General features: G+C 39.2%; 1 protein-coding gene across 1 annotated transcript; it reads right to left on the bottom strand.

Moving 5' to 3' along the window:
• Nucleotides 1–547: 547 nt before the first annotated feature.
• On the bottom strand, nucleotides 548–16,304 carry LOC137994504 (coadhesin-like). The gene is made up of 18 exons (XM_068840088.1): nucleotides 16,236–16,304; nucleotides 14,935–15,365; nucleotides 13,246–13,399; nucleotides 12,119–12,304; nucleotides 10,791–10,973; nucleotides 10,453–10,635; nucleotides 10,105–10,287; nucleotides 9,297–9,479; nucleotides 8,610–8,777; nucleotides 8,210–8,408; nucleotides 6,955–7,183; nucleotides 6,115–6,283; nucleotides 5,864–6,010; nucleotides 4,255–4,392; nucleotides 2,154–2,240; nucleotides 1,675–1,707; nucleotides 1,096–1,284; nucleotides 548–679 (listed from the first exon to the last, which is right to left on the bottom strand). The coding sequence occupies exons 1-17, from the start codon at nucleotides 16,285–16,287 to the stop codon at nucleotides 1,100–1,102; spliced, it is 2,910 nt and encodes a 969-aa protein (XP_068696189.1). The 5' UTR covers nucleotides 16,288–16,304; the 3' UTR covers nucleotides 548–679; nucleotides 1,096–1,099.
• Between the last annotated feature and the right edge of the window lie 2,392 nt (nucleotides 16,305–18,696).

Below are 18,696 nucleotides of genomic sequence, written 5' to 3'. Positions count from 1 at the left end.
GGTAGACCATGTAAGCGCTGGATCGCGAATATTAGGGAGGACATGAAGAACAAAGGACTTATGTTATTAAGACTTAAGATAGAAACTAATGGCGAGTGAAGGAACAGAACCCCTGACTTGGCTGATGATGAATGTGACTAATTTCAATTGAAGAAAATTCTCTATTGTAAGGGCCGATTTACAAGGTACGATTTTTGTCGCTTGCGACACGCTCACGACAGGCCTACGACACGACTTACGATTGTCGCAGCGTAAGTGACGATGGATCTTGGGATCCCATCAATGGTAATTAAATATCATTTAATCGAACCAGGAGAAATTAAAACAAAGTAAAGTGAAACAAAACATTTTTTTTAACATTGGACAAAACCGGAGATGAAGACCCAGAGAAAACCCCACGGAGGAAATTATTGCGCAACTAAGAGGGAGACCGAAGATAGAAAATGAAGAGTTTACTGATTTTGTTCGAACATAAAAATCGGGCAGACGAATAGAGCATGCGTTGATTTCATCTGTATCAACAACCAATACAATTTCACTTTGGAAAACAAAGTTATTAAATTTGAGTCAATATATCTGAGTCAATATTTTAATGTGCATTTCATTTTTCTTCCACTGAAGCAATTACTTTCTCGATTTCTTGATTGTCCTTTTTTCTCCGTAGACATGTGACAAAGGCCTAGAGAAAAAAAAAGAAGAGATTTTAATTTTATGAAACTTATACCGGGGAAAAAAGTATTTGGTTTTGTACCGAGTAAAGTCAGCGGTAAGACTAGTAGACGACGTGGTTGGTATCATGGGTTTCGGATAAGTTTGAAGTCGATATCAGTTTCTTGCAAGGAAAGTTTATCGGAGTTATTGAGTTACAAACGGCTATCGAAAGTAGCCTGGTTCTCTTTTTAATTCAACTTATGTTGAAATGTTTTAATAAAAGATTTGCGATATGATCGGTCATATCTAGACGCTTTGGAATGGTCTTGGGAACGAGGTTGCGTTTTGAAAAATGAAGTTGGTTAATATTCGTATTTTTTTATTAAACGAATCAAGATGGGAGGTTAATTAATTTTCACCTTAAGGATCAGTTCATTTACTTACTTCTTCACTTTCTTCCACGTCCCCAGCCACCGGGTCTTCCCCCGCCACCTGGTCTTCCCCCGCCACCGTATCCTCCTCCCCAACCACCGGGTCTTCCTCCGCCTCCATGTCCGCCTCCCCAACCACCGGGTCTTCCTCCGCCGCCGTATCCTCCACCTCCGCCGCCAACACTGGGACTTCCACCTCCTCCTGGAAAAACGGGACAGAAACGGCCTTTCAGCATTGGTTTGTGTGCATGAATATTTTAGCGTTAACGAACCCTTAAACGAGCATAACTGTTAATGAGCCTTGGGCAGTCAGTATATAATTTGTGCTCAAAATGCCAAAGGAACAAAACAAAAAATGACAAGTCTTTACTGACTGGATATTTATGGTGTCATGGCAAAGTGGACAGCTAACCTTAAACCTTATGCGATTGGTCAAGCTTCATGAGAATACAAAGATAGTAAAACACGCATTTTTTAAAATTCGATGAGGGAAATAAATTACTTGGATTTCGTGGTTAGATCTAAACTTGAAAGATTGAGTTTTTAATAATCAGCCGAAAAAAAAAGTTCATCAACACTATTTTTTTTTTACCTCCGCAAGTATCGCAGCTCTTTTTACACTTGTCTGCGAGAAAGAAAACAAAGAGAGAATTAGAAACAATAAACACGAAGTGTTTCAAACAAACCGACTAACGGAAATGATGTAATAAATGATTTATGTCTCTAGATCTGTTCTCTATCGTCGTCTTCGTTTTATAGACGTATTTTAAAAAGATGTTACAATTCTTATTTTTCACGTAGATGATCCCTCGCTATTATTAAGCGAAAAAATAACGTTCGCACTCTGAAATGAATTCTGATGTAAGTGGTTTTGTATCCGTTATTGGATAATATCAACGAAGATGAGAAGCGGCAAAATGTCATCTAAACCAGCGAGAACAAGTAAGGAAATATGGGATTTATCAATATTTCCAGCATACGTTTACTGACAAACGCCTTCGAGTTTAAAGGACGTCCTTTGGGCGTATGATTTTATAGGGAAAAGATCTGTTTTTCCAAGGCTTTACTCACATCTTAGGTTTGTAGAACACAGCATTGGTCGCTTCGCAGTCACCCATGGGCACTGGTAAGGATCGCTGTCCTGGCACTGAGGATCAACTGTTGCCAAAAAGGAAGAAAACAATACACATTCTTACTCAACGTGTATATATGAAACATTTCTATCGACTAAGGCGATTTTAGGTACGATTTGACCTATTTTGTTCAAGAGGTTAATTCACAGCGAAAATCTGGTTTGGATATATTAGAGGCTCTTGTGTGGTGTAGTGAATAACGGACATTTTTCCAATATGTGATCATGCAAGGCATATGCATAATACGATTGATCATCAAAGCTGATTTTGGCCCCGCCTTTGTTATCTGAGTTAAAGTTTTAATGCATGGCGTTTTCGAAATGATTGATATCCTTGCGTGGAGCATATAAGCTGGAATAAAAATACCCGAAATTAAGAGTGATGGTAAAAATCCACGCAATTGGAGAGAATCGACTGAAGATTTGACTTTGCCCGATTTCTTTCAGTTTGAATTAAACTGACCCCTCAAACATTAGAGAGATTTTGTTTCGTGGTTCATGTGAATGGGCAAAAGGTAGACTGGTTAATACTTGTGTCATTAAAACAGCAAACTTCTGTAATTTTGTCTCGCGTTTGTTTTTCATATGATGGTTACTATTGCTGGAAAGAGTTAAGCGATCGTAGCAGTGATGTGGAAACCACTCCAGATCGCTGCGACAGGGAAAATACCAGGATGCACTGTGTATACGTCCACTCATTTCAAGATGTCTGCACCACGCGCAAACACTGAGAACGCGTGATTTGGCAATTTGTTTGTTCCCAGTAAAATCCGTTCTCAGGTTGAATCCGTCTTTACCTAGGTTCAATAGGCACTCAGGAAGTGCCGGAATTGAAGAAACTATTTCTGTAGCCTAAATTAAGCATAGGGAAAACTTATGGTCAGTTTAGGATTAGTTTTTATTATACGTGGATATCAATTGACTTATTATAGAAACGTAAATAACGAAAAGAACTGTGCTGGGTTGAGCATGTTCGCCGTTGTAGCGTAGTGGTGAAGACACAGGACTATAAACTTGGAGGTCCGAGTTCGAGTACCGGTAAGTGCATAGTACAGCTCTCTTTGTTCCAGCTTATTACGTTGTAATTTAGAGACTGAATGAATAATTATATGAATACGTAAATCCATAAAATGATACGAAGCATTACGATGTGTTGAGATGCGTAAAACAAAGCCCCTTTTTGCATGGGGGATTGAGAGCCGCCTTAAACTAGGTAGAGGCCATATTCAACCTACAATAGGTAAAATGAGGATCACCATTTTAACCTAATTAAAAACGGATTCAATCTGAGCCCAGATTTGACCAACAACACAGATACGAATGTCTGGGTAGACTTTTATATACCACGGACTAAAATGGCGAAGGACAAAATAACTATTGTTATTCTGATTAGGCCTCGGTAATTATAATTTGGTATTGTTATGTTCGCTTTGTTCTTTTGTTTCGTGGACATTAGTTATTTTGGAGCTGGGACATGTCTTTACGGACAAATTTTCTAAGGAAGATAAGGACAAGAGACTTGAGAGAAAATTTGACTTAGTCGTGATTAGGCAGAGAAGGTTTAAACACACAAGAACAGCGTACGGGTGATATTTTGAAAACTGAAAAGGAATCCGTGCCATCTGGTTTGGGAAGAGAGGCAAAGCCGCCATGTTGAATTTGATGAATCACGTGAATGATGTTGTTAGACCTACAGTTCCCCCATGATACTCTCGATCTTTATTCACTTTGCTTAGTATCCGAACCTACGAGGTAATAACTGAGCTAAAATTAAACTAGTGTCTTATTGATGGTTTGCATCCTATTCTGACGTCACGTTGGTGTATAGAAGAATGCATTGAAATGTCTTTTCGGAATTTGACTCTATTATTATGCAAACTGTGGTGCCATTTTCTATTTTTCTGCATACCAACATGGCCGTCTCATGACGTGGATGCAAACCAAGAATTGTAAGCAAAACGAATATTCGGCAGCACTATGTTTGTCGTTTGTGATAAAGAGGAATGTTATTTTTTTTCCTGTTGTTAAGTAATGACCTACCGTCACATCTGCGGCAGCTTTTCTTGCACCGGTTCCAAAGAGTAAAGGTTTGTTGAAACCTAGGTCCCTGTGCTTGTTTCCAACATTGGCCGGCTGCCGCCAGTGTGGGACAGTGTGAAAGAGCGTCCTGGCAAGGTTCTGTAAATTTGTTATGATGATATACATGTGAGATGAGGCAGTAAAAATTGGAATTCACTTGACTTGCGTTTCAGTGGTTTTCGCTTAAAAGCAGGCAATACATGGTATTTTTGATTAAAAAAAAAGTGTCCAATGATTTGCCACTTTCAAAAAATACCATGGTACTCTTTGTTTGCCCTCCAAGATTTTGCATAACCATTGTTTCCAGTTTCTCTTGGGACTTACAGTGGTCCAAAGAGAAAATAGAATAATGCTTAGGCAAAACAGTAATATGATATTATTGAAAGTGGCCTTAGATAATGAAATGTGTTCATGTTGGATGGCTTGTTTCAAAGTTGGAAGTGAGCTTTTTTGCGTTTAACAAGTTGTCATTAAATGGCATCGCAGTTAGATGAAAGCCTGAAAAACGCCAGGTTTGAACAGGATTCGAACTCGATCATGCTTGTACGATAGAGGCCCCGTTCACACCTATCCGGCGAATTCGCTGGCAAATCGGGAACTTTTTGAGTACGCTCTCCAGAGTGGACATTTTTGAATCCGCTATGAATCCGTAACCGCGTGGACGCTAAATCCGGAATTTATCGGGATGACGTAACAAGATCAAGCCCAGTTCCTTACCGTGAAATCAATTTTCAAGATGGCTTCCGATGGCAGTATTTCTTTACTTCTTCAGTCAGGACGCAGCTCTTTACATCCTCTAATTTCATTAGATCCCTTTAGGACTATTGTTTTTAGGGTTATGGTCCATTGTTTATTTTGTTTCGTTCTTTGTGCCCATTGTTTTCTGAATCAACCCTAGAGTCGTTTCGAGAGTTGCCTGGCGGTCATGTACTTTTTGGACTTATTTCAAGAAGTATTACGTGTGTGCAGTGAAACATAGCTATGAACACTGTACACTTCAATTATGCCAAACTGCGCATGCTTTGTTACCTCTGCTTCCTTGAGGAGTCCTGAATACAAGAGTGAATCCGGATACGTTTCGGATACGTGTGGACAGGCAAACTTGATTTGAAATACATACGTGTGGAGGGGGCCTGAGTGACTCAATTAGTTGAAAGGTGTTGTTGAATATTCGGTAGTCGAGTCCAGTTCAATTTTTAATATTTTGACTCTGACGTCAGTCTCGCGAGGCAAAGATTTGTCTCGTTTCATCATTTCGAAGTTATGATATTAACTTCTGGACGGGAATTTCCGCTGCTTAGGAGATGGTGGAAACTCAGCTGACATTTAGTGAGTAGAGTTTGAAGGTATCTGGACCCGCGTTAACTTCTAATTTTTGCATTGCAAGCCAAAATTCGGGGGTAATTTGCCCTACTGCCCTTACTATATTCAACGGTTGATATTACCGTGGGATCGGAAATTGTATTTCTATATATGTAATACGGAAAATGTATTTTTTAAGCTAAGAGTTTCTTTAGTAGAATTCTGATATGGATCGAGGGCTAATACTTGCGAAGAATTTTTTACTCACGTTGTCCTGGACATAGGTTACTGTTGCAGATGGCTTTCTGTTTCGTTAAATGCAAGCTGTTTCCTGGACAACTCCTCTGGCGAATCTTGAAACCGGATCCACAAGTCTTGCTGCAGCTTCCGTAAACACCCCAAGCACCACACGATCCTTTAGGATCAACACTCCATATAACTATATGAACTCATAACATAAGTGCTTATAGCAGATATTTCCTTCAACATTGAAAAAACACGATGTCTAGTTTTACTTGCCTGGATGTTGATTTTCACATGCCAAATCCATGATTTTCTCGAGTTTGCTGATTAATTCACCGTACGAAAGCACTTTTATAACATCTTCGCCTGTACCGGCAATTTCTTTAAGTTCGTCATCATGGACTTCGTTACCAATTCCAATGGCAATTCGTCGCACCTTCGCAAACTTGAACAAGTACGAAATAAAAGTCAATAAGATCACATTTTTACAATGAAAACAACATTTGCTCATTTGTTGTATAAATGTTTAGTCAACTAATCCGACTTTTTTTTTTCTCGGAACGCCACGTTTCAGGCTGAGATTAATTAAGATTTTAAGAACTTATACTAAGAAGATATCCTGGCTGAGAGTCGGTTGACAAGTCTTCAAGAGTTATTTTGCGCATGTGTTGTTTTCAGTGAGTAAAGGAAATGCAAACCTGTAGTCATGTTTAACAGGACAATCAACTTAAATACATACGTATGGTTTTACATTGACAAGGTTATTGTTACTTTCCGTTTGAAGACTAACTTAATATACCACACAACGCTTTCAAGCTTTATTCGCAAAATGAAAAGGACCTGCAGCCTTGGCTCCAAAATTAGCGTTCTTATAAGAAGAAAGACCGTAAAATATTTCGGAAATTCAAAGACTGAGGTAGAAAATAGTAAATAATCAAAATGGTGAACGATTGTCTTGCTAGCTGCTGGCCCACCGCATCACCGATATACCGATATTTGTGATCGACCCATGATTGTAGATTTGTCAGTGAAGCCATTCAAAAATTTAATGAATGCAAGAGTATTGATTTCCCAAAAGCTGCAGATTGAAAAAATTGCGTGCCATTGATGATTTACCTCAAGAGACGGCAGTACTTTTGAAAATGGTTTGCTTCCTTCATTCGTGTCTCCATCCGTAAGAACAACCACGACGTTAGGTACATCAGGTCTATCACCAGTTTCTTCCCATCCAAAGAAGTCTTCGCCTGCAAGTTCTAATGCTCTGTCTGTTCTGGTTCCACCTTGAATGTGAGGTAGACTTCTAATCTTATTTTTCACAGAGTTTACGTTCTGTGGATCTGTGAACCTAAAAGTGGCCAATTTGAGTAGGATTTAGGAAGAAGTGTCAACGGAACATAGCAATAAATTACTATTGAATTGAAAAAAGTTGGCTTTTGTAGGAATAGAAAGATCTTCTGTTGAGAGAAGGGATAAGCGAGTGTGTTGGGAAAAACAGGATGGCAAGTGTGCAAGGTTATGCAATGGAAACTGGACGTCAACAACGATTCTTTACTGAAAATTTGCGCTGTCACGGTTCACCCAATACAAACATTCAATGTCCCTCAACGTGGACTTTTGTAATTATTATAGATTAAGGCACCCTGCGAGCATAGCCTCTTTAAAACACACCAGAGTGTGAAGAAGAGAGGCTCTGCAAAAATCGTGTCGAGTCTTTCAAGTCGCTGCACTCTGGTCAAACAGGTTTACGGAGCGCGCGCATCACATTTTTGATAAAGTGAAGGTCAAAATTGAGCCTTCAGTACGAAAATCAATATGGCGTCCACAAGTGCGATCGAGACTTTGCCTGGGTTTGGAATTGTCTCCAAGGAACGGCTTACGCAAACTCAATAAAGAATCTAAACGATTTCTGCAGTCCTTTCTTTCTCGTTGAATTAAGAAAGGCTCTGCTGGCAGGGTGAGATGATGGCTGGTTAGTGAATAAGACTGATGAACAACCAAAATCTCTTTTATCTCCGATGATTATCAAACTTTACCTCATGGTCTCTGTTTCATTATCGGGGGCAAGAACTTACCTTTCAATTGCGCTGTGTTCTGCAAACACGTGTCTGCATTACGACATATGTGACAGTATCTCCGGGAGTTGCGGAACTCTGTTTTCCAAGAAAGTGGATACATTTTTTTTTAACTTTGTTCGTTGCTCTAATGTAGCCTATTGCACTTTCTTGAGTCTTATATATAGCTCAGTCGCAGAGGATCCGAAGTAGTAATCGGAAGGTCGTAAGTTTGAGTTAGAAACATTGGGACTTTTTCTGAGTGTATCCGAGGCATTACTGATGAAACAAAAAAACTCTTCAAGAGTTATCGTACAAACCTGTAGACGGTGTGAGCCTCCCAGCTGTATAATAGAATGGCCATGTGTGTACCGCGTTCAGATATCTCTAGTCTGTCAGCGAGACTCTGCAAGAAACTTAGTGCTTTTCGGTAATCAATTGGCTGGATACTGTTTGAGGAGTCCAAAATTATTCCGACATCCAAATGCTCCTTGCACGGAGGAGGTGGGGGAGGAGGACCTACGAGAATAGAAAATTAAACATGTTAAACAATCGTAGTATAAACACCATCATCTCTACTATTATCGTCATTATATTTGTCACCACTATTCAAAGTGTTTCCCTCTTCGCATCATCGTCCTCTTCCTGGTCATCTCAATTAAATTTACAAAGGTAACTTGTTTCCTATCGTACTAAAGAAAGGCGAAAGTAGGAACTTACATTGCTGAGTGTTGCAGCTCTCTGTTTTTACGCTTGGTCCTGTGCAGGTCTTGCCATTTCCCGAAGGTGGTGGATTGGTACAGGTTCGCTTTCTCTCTCTTACACCTCCCCCACAAGTTTTGTCACAAGGACCAGGATTGCTCCAAGGAGACCAGTTACCATCGACACCTAAAAATCGAAGGAGCAAGAAGACCAAGCGACGGTATTTCCAACTTTTAATAACAGAGGCTCTCCCGGGGAAAGGGGTGATCCTTGTTCTGTTGTTCCCGAAATCACTTTCAAACTTGTTCTCAATTTTTGATCCTTAAAATCCTGTTTCCTTGTTCCCCTTAGAGTCTTAAGTTTGTTCCCCAAGTTCTCTTGATCCCCTTAAAACCCCTGGGAGGGCCTCAACAAATTGAGGCTTATAAATTGGGGAAAGAAACCCTTGAGAAATTGTACAGGAGATTAGATGGGTCTAATTGAGGAAAGTTAAGAAAACCGCGCTTGGAAATATTCCTCGAGATACAACGTAGAAATGTTGGGCTGTTTTAACGTTGCTTGTACGATTAGATATGTGGAATGATTCAAGTTCAGATGTGTATAAAATAAGATTTCGTGTTTCCGTTATTAACTATATTCCTTTCAATTCATTTATAGTATGTACTATCATCTTAATAACGTGAAAGTCCTTTTGGAGGCTCTCACCGCATTTCTGAGAATTGCAGCCTCTGGATTGCTTGCCAGGTCCGAGCTTTTGTTCGCTGCATGTTTTTCCATCACCACTTGGTTTAGGATTGTTACATTGCCTTTTTCTCCACATGACACCACCGCCGCATGTAACAGAACAAGAGCTCCAGTCACTCCATTTAGAGTATCCTCCATCAGTACCTATGGAGGCAATTTAATTAAACATGGCGTCCGCTCATTTAAAGAAACTATACAAGAGTTTACAGTGACTAAAAGGTATTTATCTATTTATCAAAATTGCGTAAGTTCACCGGATATCTCAGTTGTGGTTTTTAAGTTATGACCACCGTATACCAGCACGAAGCGTGAGTCTGATGGTCTGAAAACATGTAATACTGGATTGTTTTCGATATTTTCAGCAGAAATCCTCTTTTGTTAAGAATCTTGTTTCATCCTTTTGCTATTGTTTTGTTTTTAAGTGAAAACAGGCGATTTCAGAGAAGGAAGATTATCGCAATTTATGAGCATTTATTTGCTATGTGGAAGCCACTTAAAACGCCAAAATGGCGTCTAGCTGAATATTACACAAGGACAAAAAATGTGGCCGATAACTACTGGCCATTCTGGTACCAAAATTATAATCTTTGACAGCTTGTTAAAAAAAATTTCAAACACAAACTGGATGGACCGGATGGTTTATCTTACGTTGGTAAGGACGAAAAATAACAAAGTTTGACTTTTTAGCATGAAGTGTTATCTTATTAGCATTGATCCATTCCGAAACTTTGACCGGCAGTTCGTTGTCGACCGATTATGGGCGACTCACCGCATTTCTGAGAATTGCAGCCTCTGGATTGCTTGTCAGGACCCAGGCTTTGTTCGCTGCAGGTTTTTCCGTCACCGCTTGGTTTTGGATTGTTGCATTGCCTGTTTCTCCACATGACACCACCGCCGCATGTAACAGAACAAGAGCTCCAGTCACTCCATTTAGAGTATCCTCCATCAGTACCTACACGAAAACAAAGTTGAACTGTTGAGACCATGGAAAACAAGAGCATGCAACAATATCAGCTTTTTTATTAAGTGCCGCTTTAAAAATGGCGTGTGTTTTATGGGACTAATTAGGCTAATTATTTCGATTTTGTTTATTCTCTTTGGCTTGAGAAAGTCATACCACACTTCTGGGAGTTGCAAGGTTTCGATTGCTTTTCAGGACCAAGGCTTTGTTCCTTGCAAGTTTTTCCATCACCGCTTGGTTTAGGATTGTTACATTGTCTGTTTCTCCACATCAAACCACCGCCGCATGTTACTGAGCAAGAGCTCCAATCACTCCATTTAGAGTATCCTCCATCAGAACCTACAAGGAAGACAAAGAACTGTTGAGACCAAGGAAAACAAGAGTTTGCAATAATGTCAGCTGTTTTATTAAGTGTCGCTTTAAAAATCACGTGTGCTTTATGGGGCTAATTATTTCGATTTTTCTTTATTCTCTTTGGCTAGAAAAGGTCATACCACACTTCTGGGAGTTGCAAGGTTTCGATTGCTTTTCAGGACCAAGGCTTTGCTCCTTGCAAGTTTTTCCATCACCGCTTGGCATAGGATTGTTACATTGTCTGTTTCTCCACATCAAACCACCGCCGCATGTTACTGAGCAAGAGCTCCAATCACTCCATTTAGAATATCCGCCATCAGTACCTACGAAGACCAAGAAAAAGTACGTTGTTAAAAGGCATGCAAGAGCCATTATGTTACTGCCGCCATTATAAATACTGCTTTGGCGTGGAATCGCTCTGTCCCTCAAGCTTATTCCTTGAACGAAGACACACAGGTGAAAGGCTTCCCCTTTGAAAGTAAGAACGCGTGGTTCGTATGACTAGCCACTCTGAGGCGAAACTGTTTCACCCTGGCGAAGCTCGCTGATGAGTAATTCTTCCCACACCTTACATACGACTGAACAAAAATGAATGTTATTAAAAAGAACACTTTTCTGCATCACTTGTCATAGACTCATAGACACATTTCTAATACTTTTGGGAGAGGCTTGTCTGTGTCACAAAAAGTATGTCGCCTTAAAAGCGATTTTTTTTTATAAATCCTTAAATCCAACTTAGTGAGGTAACGGTGGTTAGATTTGAAGATTGGTACAAAAACGAAAAATAATTGAGGTTAACTGTACTATGGCAAGTTCATTAGCAAACTGAAGCGAAAGGTCGCGCGATTCCTTATGTTTTGGACGAGGAAAGTCGTTGACAGCGTCTTTGAGTAGAAAAACAAGTACATGGTTAGACCAAGGATAGGGGCGGGGATGCGCCTCCCACCAATGTGGCCCGGGTTCGATTTCCATAGACCGAATGTATAAATGGCGGCCAAAAAAATATTCTTTTGTTTATGTGCTAATTAGACTTACTAGCCTCGTTTGCATGGACAAAATACAAAAGAAATGTTTCTTGAGAGCGAGGCTAGTCAGTCTAATTAGCGCATAAACAAAATACATTTTTGGCCGCCATTTATGCATTCCGTTTATACTTGGCGTCATATGTGGGTTGAGTTTGTCGGTGGTCTACTCTGCACCGAGAGGTTCTCTCCTGATTCTCCGGTTTCCTCTGTCCTCAAAAACCAACATTTGACTTGATTTGTGTTATAAATTGTTAATTTCAGTTTACAGTGTCCCTAATTAGTGCTCCAGCGCTAGAACGACTAGACACTTAAAATAAAGTTCCTTTCGTTTTTTTTTCTTTTATTTTAACTCGGGGAATTACTCAAACCAACAGTACACTTTCGTGGAAGGTGAGCTTTCTTTAACACCATTCCAACTTGCACCACCTCCTTTTTGAACTTACCGCATTTCTGAGTGTTACAAGCCTCTGACTCCCTGGCGGGTCCAAGATTAGTTTGCTCCTCACAAGTTTTTCCTTTGTTCTTTGGTGGGGGATTGGTGCAGGTTCTCGAATGCCACCGCGAACCACCCCCGCAAGTTACAGAACATTTCGACCATTCACTCCAAGCTGTGTACCCACCATCGATACCTAAATCGAATCAATTTTTTGTTTTAGAGCGGGTTTCAATTGAGTGTCGAAAGTAATTAGTGAATTGCTTTGGTTTAGCATTATTTTCACTCAGTCATTGGTTCAAAGTTCTCGCGCCACTTTTTCAACCAATCAGAAGCGAAACCAAAACCAATCGTAGCTTGCGCGTGCACATTTTCCCGCGCTTTGTGTCGGCTGTGTGTAATTACCTCGAGTTTGATTGGTTTACCGGATTGTCTCCGTCCTTTTTGATTGGTCAAAGTAATTATTTTGGTTTTGGTTTTACGACACTCGATTGAAACTCGTTCTATAACTGATTGCAACCAGGAAATAAGCCGTTTAAGTGAGCAGCCCTGATACATTGTTTAAATGTTGCTCTGAACATCCCGTGCGATTTTGTCATACGTTCTGTGCCACATTCGATTAATTTCAAAAAATACCCCTAAGTAATTTAACTTCATTTTCCTATAGACTACAGTTTTAGAATATTTGTAGATTTCTTTTACCTTCATTGTTACTACTTACAACAACAAAAAACAAATCAGCAAAATAAAGACGCTCTTATAACTCTCATCCTGCTTATGCTTTCACCATGTTTTACAAGTTTGGTTAATCTTAGCCTGAATTCATGTTCTCTATAAAGCCTCGGAAAAAAGAGTAATCCAAAAAAAATAAATAAATAAAAAATTTTTACTTGATCTCCCGATCTCAAAAAGCATAATTATCCTGGCGCTTTCTAAATTTATGGATTAATAAAAAAGATTGTGGTTGTTATTGCATGATACTCTGAAGAACAGCTCAGTAGTTTACCACACATGCAACTTCAAAAAAGGTCACCTTCATCTACCAAATTAGACCTTCAGTTAGTGAAAAAAGAGTGTATGAAGGATACTTGTAAAATTGGAGAAGTTAAAGAACAGAAAAATATAAAGCATACTTACTGCATGTAATTTCATTGATTTTGTCCAGCTTTGTCGCAAGGTCGGCAAAATTCTTCGCACTAACAACGCGGTTACGGTCTCCTGCGATTTTCTCTAGTTCTGAGAACTTTATCTTTTTTCCAATTCCAACAGCGATTCGATGGACACCTTTATCCTAAAGCAATTAAGTACCAACATTTTCTACAAGGAATACGAGGGGACCAAAAAAGGACGCTTCGTAACGAGTAAAGCCTGGTTTTCACAAGCGATGCAAGCACAAGCAGCTTACGCTAGTGAAGAACGTGCGTCGACTAAACATCAAAATCAACCGCAGCAACCGAGATTTTGTTCAAAAGTTCAGACGTAGGGAATGTAGAACGAGTGCTTTAATTGGCCAGACGCAACAAGTGTCCTTGTGCTTATGCTGCATTTTGTTTTTACACGACGCAAGCGAACGAGAGCAAAATTTTGATCCTTGTGCTTGCCGAGTTGTGCATGCGTCGCTTGTGACTGACCAGGCTTAAGGATTTTACCAAGTCAAAACATGGTAATACCTATTGAGTGGGAGAATGTCCTCACCGTTGATTATAGTGGTCTTAAATGGGAATTCATTTAACTTTAAAAATTGCGATAAAACCATCTAAACATACTAGAATTACTAAAACCTTAAGAAACGACGACGTTTCGACGTTAACTAAACGTCATTATCAAGTCAAAGTAATTTGAAAATTGCAATCTATAAATAATAAAAGAACAATAGTAGATAAGGCTGTATAGTGAAAGAAAGGAACAATGGAAATTAAACAAAAAGTTTGGCACTTATGGAGTACGTCTGGATATTCAAATTTAATGAAGAGCATTTCGTAGACTAAGCAATCAATTTGCTCTGGCACTTTCTTAAGTATTGGTATTCTTTCAAAACATCTTTACTAGCGTGAGATCTGTGAGATTGCAAAAAATGTCGATCAACTGCCGAATTCTTGTGTTCAACAATGCGTTGGTGAAGGTGCCGGGATGTTTACCCAAGATCATCTGCATCGCACAGATCAAATTTAAAATAATAAACAACACATTGCTGATTTATAACTGATGACTTAAATTTCTTTGGGATTAAGATCTTGCCGCAATTTTTTGCTCACAAAAACTGGTTGTACTGTAACACCAATCTCATGAGCAAGAACGCGTAATTGTTTACGGACCCCATTGGTAGCCACATGATCTTTGAATGGAAGACTAATTCTCACTGTGCCAATATCATTGGTGTTTCTTACCGCCCTGTTTTCTGAGGCATTATGTAAAGTTAAGTTGCTAATAGTAGAATTAATTAGGCCAACCGGATAGTCAAGGCAAATTGGGAATTGTTAAGAACATTTGAGGTCATAACTCTGGCCAATCACGGTGGACGCACACGAAGAAATGCTTTATGGACAGCCTAGTTGTTGAAAACACGATTAAGCCAAAACCCGATTCGTTTAACTTTTTCGCCCTCCCCAGTATACCTTATTCCATTCACTTTAGCTCAAGACTTTGTTTACTTCAGTCATAGACATTTTTTAAAGGTTAAATTGTTGAGCCCAGAACTCAAAACACGTGTTTATGAGGAAAGAAGCGCAGGAATTCTTAGCCAGTCCTGCTCATTGACAAACAAATTAATTATTTTGAGTCCAGGTGACAAATTCAGTCCTGCGTGACACATAAAAATTGACTAACCACAAGAGGCTGAAGAACTTCGTCGTACGGTTTCGAGTCCTTGTTAGTTCCACCGTCTGTAAACAAGATCATGACATTGGGTGCATCTGGTCGATCTCCGTTATTGGTGTTAAACACATCCTTGCCGACTGCTTCTAACGCTACGTCTGTGCGCGTGACATAAATCAGCTTGTCCTTTTTTATCATGTCGTCGATGAGTTTGTTGAAGCCTTGCTGACTTTGATACTCTTCGTCATCTAAGCTCACTCGAATGTACGCTTCTCCAGCGAATGTAGTTATAGAAATACGAGTCTCGTCTGGCCCGACGTTGTACTTGGATATAAGTGTGCGAACTGTTTCCAACATCTTGTCATAATTTTTTGCCCCGATACTCTTCGTCTGGTCCAGAACAAGACTTAAATCTAGTGGGGTGTTTTCACATCCAGAAGATGCTGAAATGGAACACCAGTTTTTATTCTTAGTAGGAATTTTACAATACTCAACTATTGCCAACTCTCACGTGCAGTCAAAAGATCAGTTTTTGATAAAAAGGCAAGAGCGCCATTCGAAGAGGGTTTGTTTGGGGGACAAGGGTGGACGTGGTTTCTTTGTTTCTTTTTTTGTATTTCAAATCTCCCTTGTGTACTACTGAGGAAACACAAAGACAATCAAGAAAATGGATTTTAAAGGCTCAGAGACACAAGATGTCGATACATTGATGAGGCTATCAACTTCAGTGAATACTTTTCTTTTATATTTAAAACACTAGCTGTTGGAGTGGGATTACGAATAAGCCGTACTAACTCAAGACTTAATATTTGGGAAAAGACAATTTTTACGATGCATCTGCAAACTCACCAGTTTGGTTTACTTCGTTTAAGATTGACCAAAACTATTCAGTGTCTTTCTCTTAAATTTAACCAACCTGAAAACAGTCCACATTTGCCACGGACTTTCAGTGCAGAGTGACTATGTCACTTTTCATTTTATTCGGTCTCAGCCTAACTTTTGAATAGCCCACAGAGAACGCCGCCGAATGCTGCAAACATGGCAGGGTATCCAGGGATTGTTCGCTTTCTTGGTTTATTCATGTTGAGGATTTACAAAAGAGGTGGCTCGCCGTCCGGCGACAGCGGAAAGCAAAACCAATTGCGTTTTCTAAAGGACCGAGTACAACGACTTGCTTGCGTTAGCTATGATTGCAATTGGCTAGCGTTGAACAGAGCGAATAGTTACTCGTTTCGACACCTGATTTTGAATTTGTTCTACATATAAAAAGAAGTTTTTTTCAAGTGAATGACCAGTTTATCTGTGTCACTTACCCAGTGAATGTCCCACCTGCAGCAAAATCACACCCAGCCACAGACAAATCATGGCGGAGAGCTTGTAGCTTGTCTGGAAAAAGATAAATGTACAACACAACTGAGTAACATCTAAACCGTACAATAACGACAATAATAGGTCGTTTGCGTTGGTTGACATGCACTCATAAATGGAAGCAATGCTTCTTTTCTCTTGCAAACGAGAGACAAATGACAACCTTTAAAATATTATTTCTTCGCTTGATGGAATGTTATGCACCAAGGAAGTACGATATCAGAAGGTTCAAATCGCTTCAGTTTGTTCTCCGCGTTCCAAATCACTCACAGTAATAAACTGTTCATAAATTTGTTTGTCTTTTGGCTTATATAAGAATCTGAATGGATTTCAACTGACATATAGAAATTTTTCGCATTTTGATGCCAATATCCATATCACGAATTGCTCTTGTGGAGAATTCAGTCAGTCATTTCCTTGATTCTCTGAGCTGATTTTTACGCTGTCGACGTCGTTAAGTGGCCATATTATTTTCAATTTTCCCCGGAAAAAATGTTCAAACGTTTTGTGAAAGTTCCCCTTTAATGGTTCCTCGTAGGAGTCAATTCTCAGTTTGTTCCCGACGGAGACGCTACTTACCAACTGTTGGCCGATAGTCATCCAAAGACTGTCTAAAACTCCTCCCTGGACGACAACCAAAGCTGCTTAAGCTTAAGCTATTGCAAGGCATCCTCTCTTTTATATTCTAATTAAACAATAGATAGCTTTTTCGTTACCTCTTCGCTCCCATATCGGTGGATGAAAACAATTGATCTCTAATTAGCTTTTGTCCTTTTTCCCCAGCGTTTGTACACTACACAATTGTAATTTGTATCCCTAGATGGGTTGTGAATCACTTATAATAATCAAATTATGTAATTTTTTTTTTCACATAAAAACCATTCGGTTTTAACACGCTGGCAAATCCAGAAAAAAGGAAATAATGGTCAAACAGCGGCCTTTGTAATTAAGGCAATATGCGAACAAATATCTTTGGCTGTATTCCGTTACGCCAGCGCCAGTTTAGCTAAAAAAGCGCTTGCTCGGAGCCTATAGCAATCACAGTCATTTAGTTGTTTTGTAAAGTTTTTAAAGTAGTTTATGAGGGGTCAGTTCTTTTGGGGATAAAAATTACATTTTTGGAGATGCTAAAAACGAAAAATATGACACGTCAAAGATAGCCAGATTTGAATCTCAATGGATACAATAGAGACAAAGCTGAGCCATCTAATTTGAACATGAAACATTTTCTTAAATTAGCGGGATAAAACTTAAAATAAACAGCCTACTGAGTACAAAAGGGTCCCGAGAATGTGTGAAAGCACTCATAAATTTCCTACTCAACAAAAGAATGAAATTACAGGATGGGTCAGATACGTGAATTTCGCCTTAAAAATTCCGTTGAACCAAGCAGCAGCTACTCAACCAAGTTGACTTTTGAACTAAACCGTTCCCAGGCGGCGTCGTTCCAAGACCTTACTTTTCGCGTTAGCGCGAGGAGAAACCCTGGGACCGAAATCACCAAACTCGTTCCCAAGCCCGTTTCCCAAGACCGTTTCCCATCCCAAGCGTACCGCAAGGTTTGACAGGGAAAAAATAATCACGGATTCGCAATATGGTAACCCGACAGGAAACATGACCTAGGAAAGGCAAATTTTTAAACCCCAATGTTATCCAACGCTATTTGGTTTCTTCTAACAGACGTTTTCTCTACGATTATTTTATATGTGATCAAAGAGTTGTTATTAGATAACACATTTGTGCCATTCATCGCACTTGTAGCTGAGAAAAGAAACTAATAAGCTTTTGTTACTTTTTTTCTTTCACTTGCTTTATTTTTCCATTGTAAATGGTCTTGATAGCACAAGTGTTACTAATATTTTTAAAAATGCAACTACACTTTTTGTGTTTAAGGAACATGTTTCGATGTTTCAAACATCATCATCAGCAATAGTGAGTGTAACATTAAAATTTCTACAATCCGTATATATATATCAGTATAAACTATCAGTACAACGATTCTTTGTAGATTAAATGTTCGTTACAAGTAGGTAAATTCAAACTAACCAACAATATTATAGCAAACACAACTGGCATAATGATAAAAGTTTAAAAGTCTAATGCTAAACTGGCATGATCAATCTGTTTGTTGAGTTTGGGTTTCAACCGTCAATATGGAAACTCTCCTTGATTTTAAGTTAATAAAAAGTGGTAGCATTATCAATAATTTTGAAGCAAGAGACATCACAATTATCCTGATAATTTTTAAAAAAACTAAGATGCTCGAAAATATGAGAGTTTTTATCCAGGAAAATATGCTCATTTACACGTGTGTAGAAAAGGCCTGTTGGTTTCACCAACGGTTTTTCAGTTTCTGTCTTTAGGTTGAGTCCGACTCCCCGGGAGTCGGACAAAAAATAAAATAGA

The sequence above is a fragment of the Montipora foliosa genome, chromosome 3, assembly GCF_036669935.1.
Source record: "Montipora foliosa isolate CH-2021 chromosome 3, ASM3666993v2, whole genome shotgun sequence".
NCBI classification, from domain to species: domain Eukaryota; kingdom Metazoa; phylum Cnidaria; class Anthozoa; order Scleractinia; family Acroporidae; genus Montipora; species Montipora foliosa.
Note: the sequence above shows the minus strand (reverse complement) of the source record. Positions and strands in the feature narration are given on the sequence as shown.

Bases quoted from the DNA above. Each gene is read 5' to 3' on its own strand.
- LOC137994504 (XM_068840088.1), bottom strand. From the start codon at position 16,287: ATGATTTGTCTGTGGCTGGGTGTGATTTTGCTGCAGGTGGGACATTCA. The intron at 10,288-10,452 runs GTATGACTTTCT...GTTTTCGTGTAG, and splicing joins TTGCAACTCCCAGAAGTGTG to GTACTGATGGAGGATACTCT. The intron at 8,778-9,296 runs GTGAGAGCCTCC...TTCGATTTTTAG, and splicing joins CTGCAATTCTCAGAAATGCG to GTGTCGATGGTAACTGGTCT.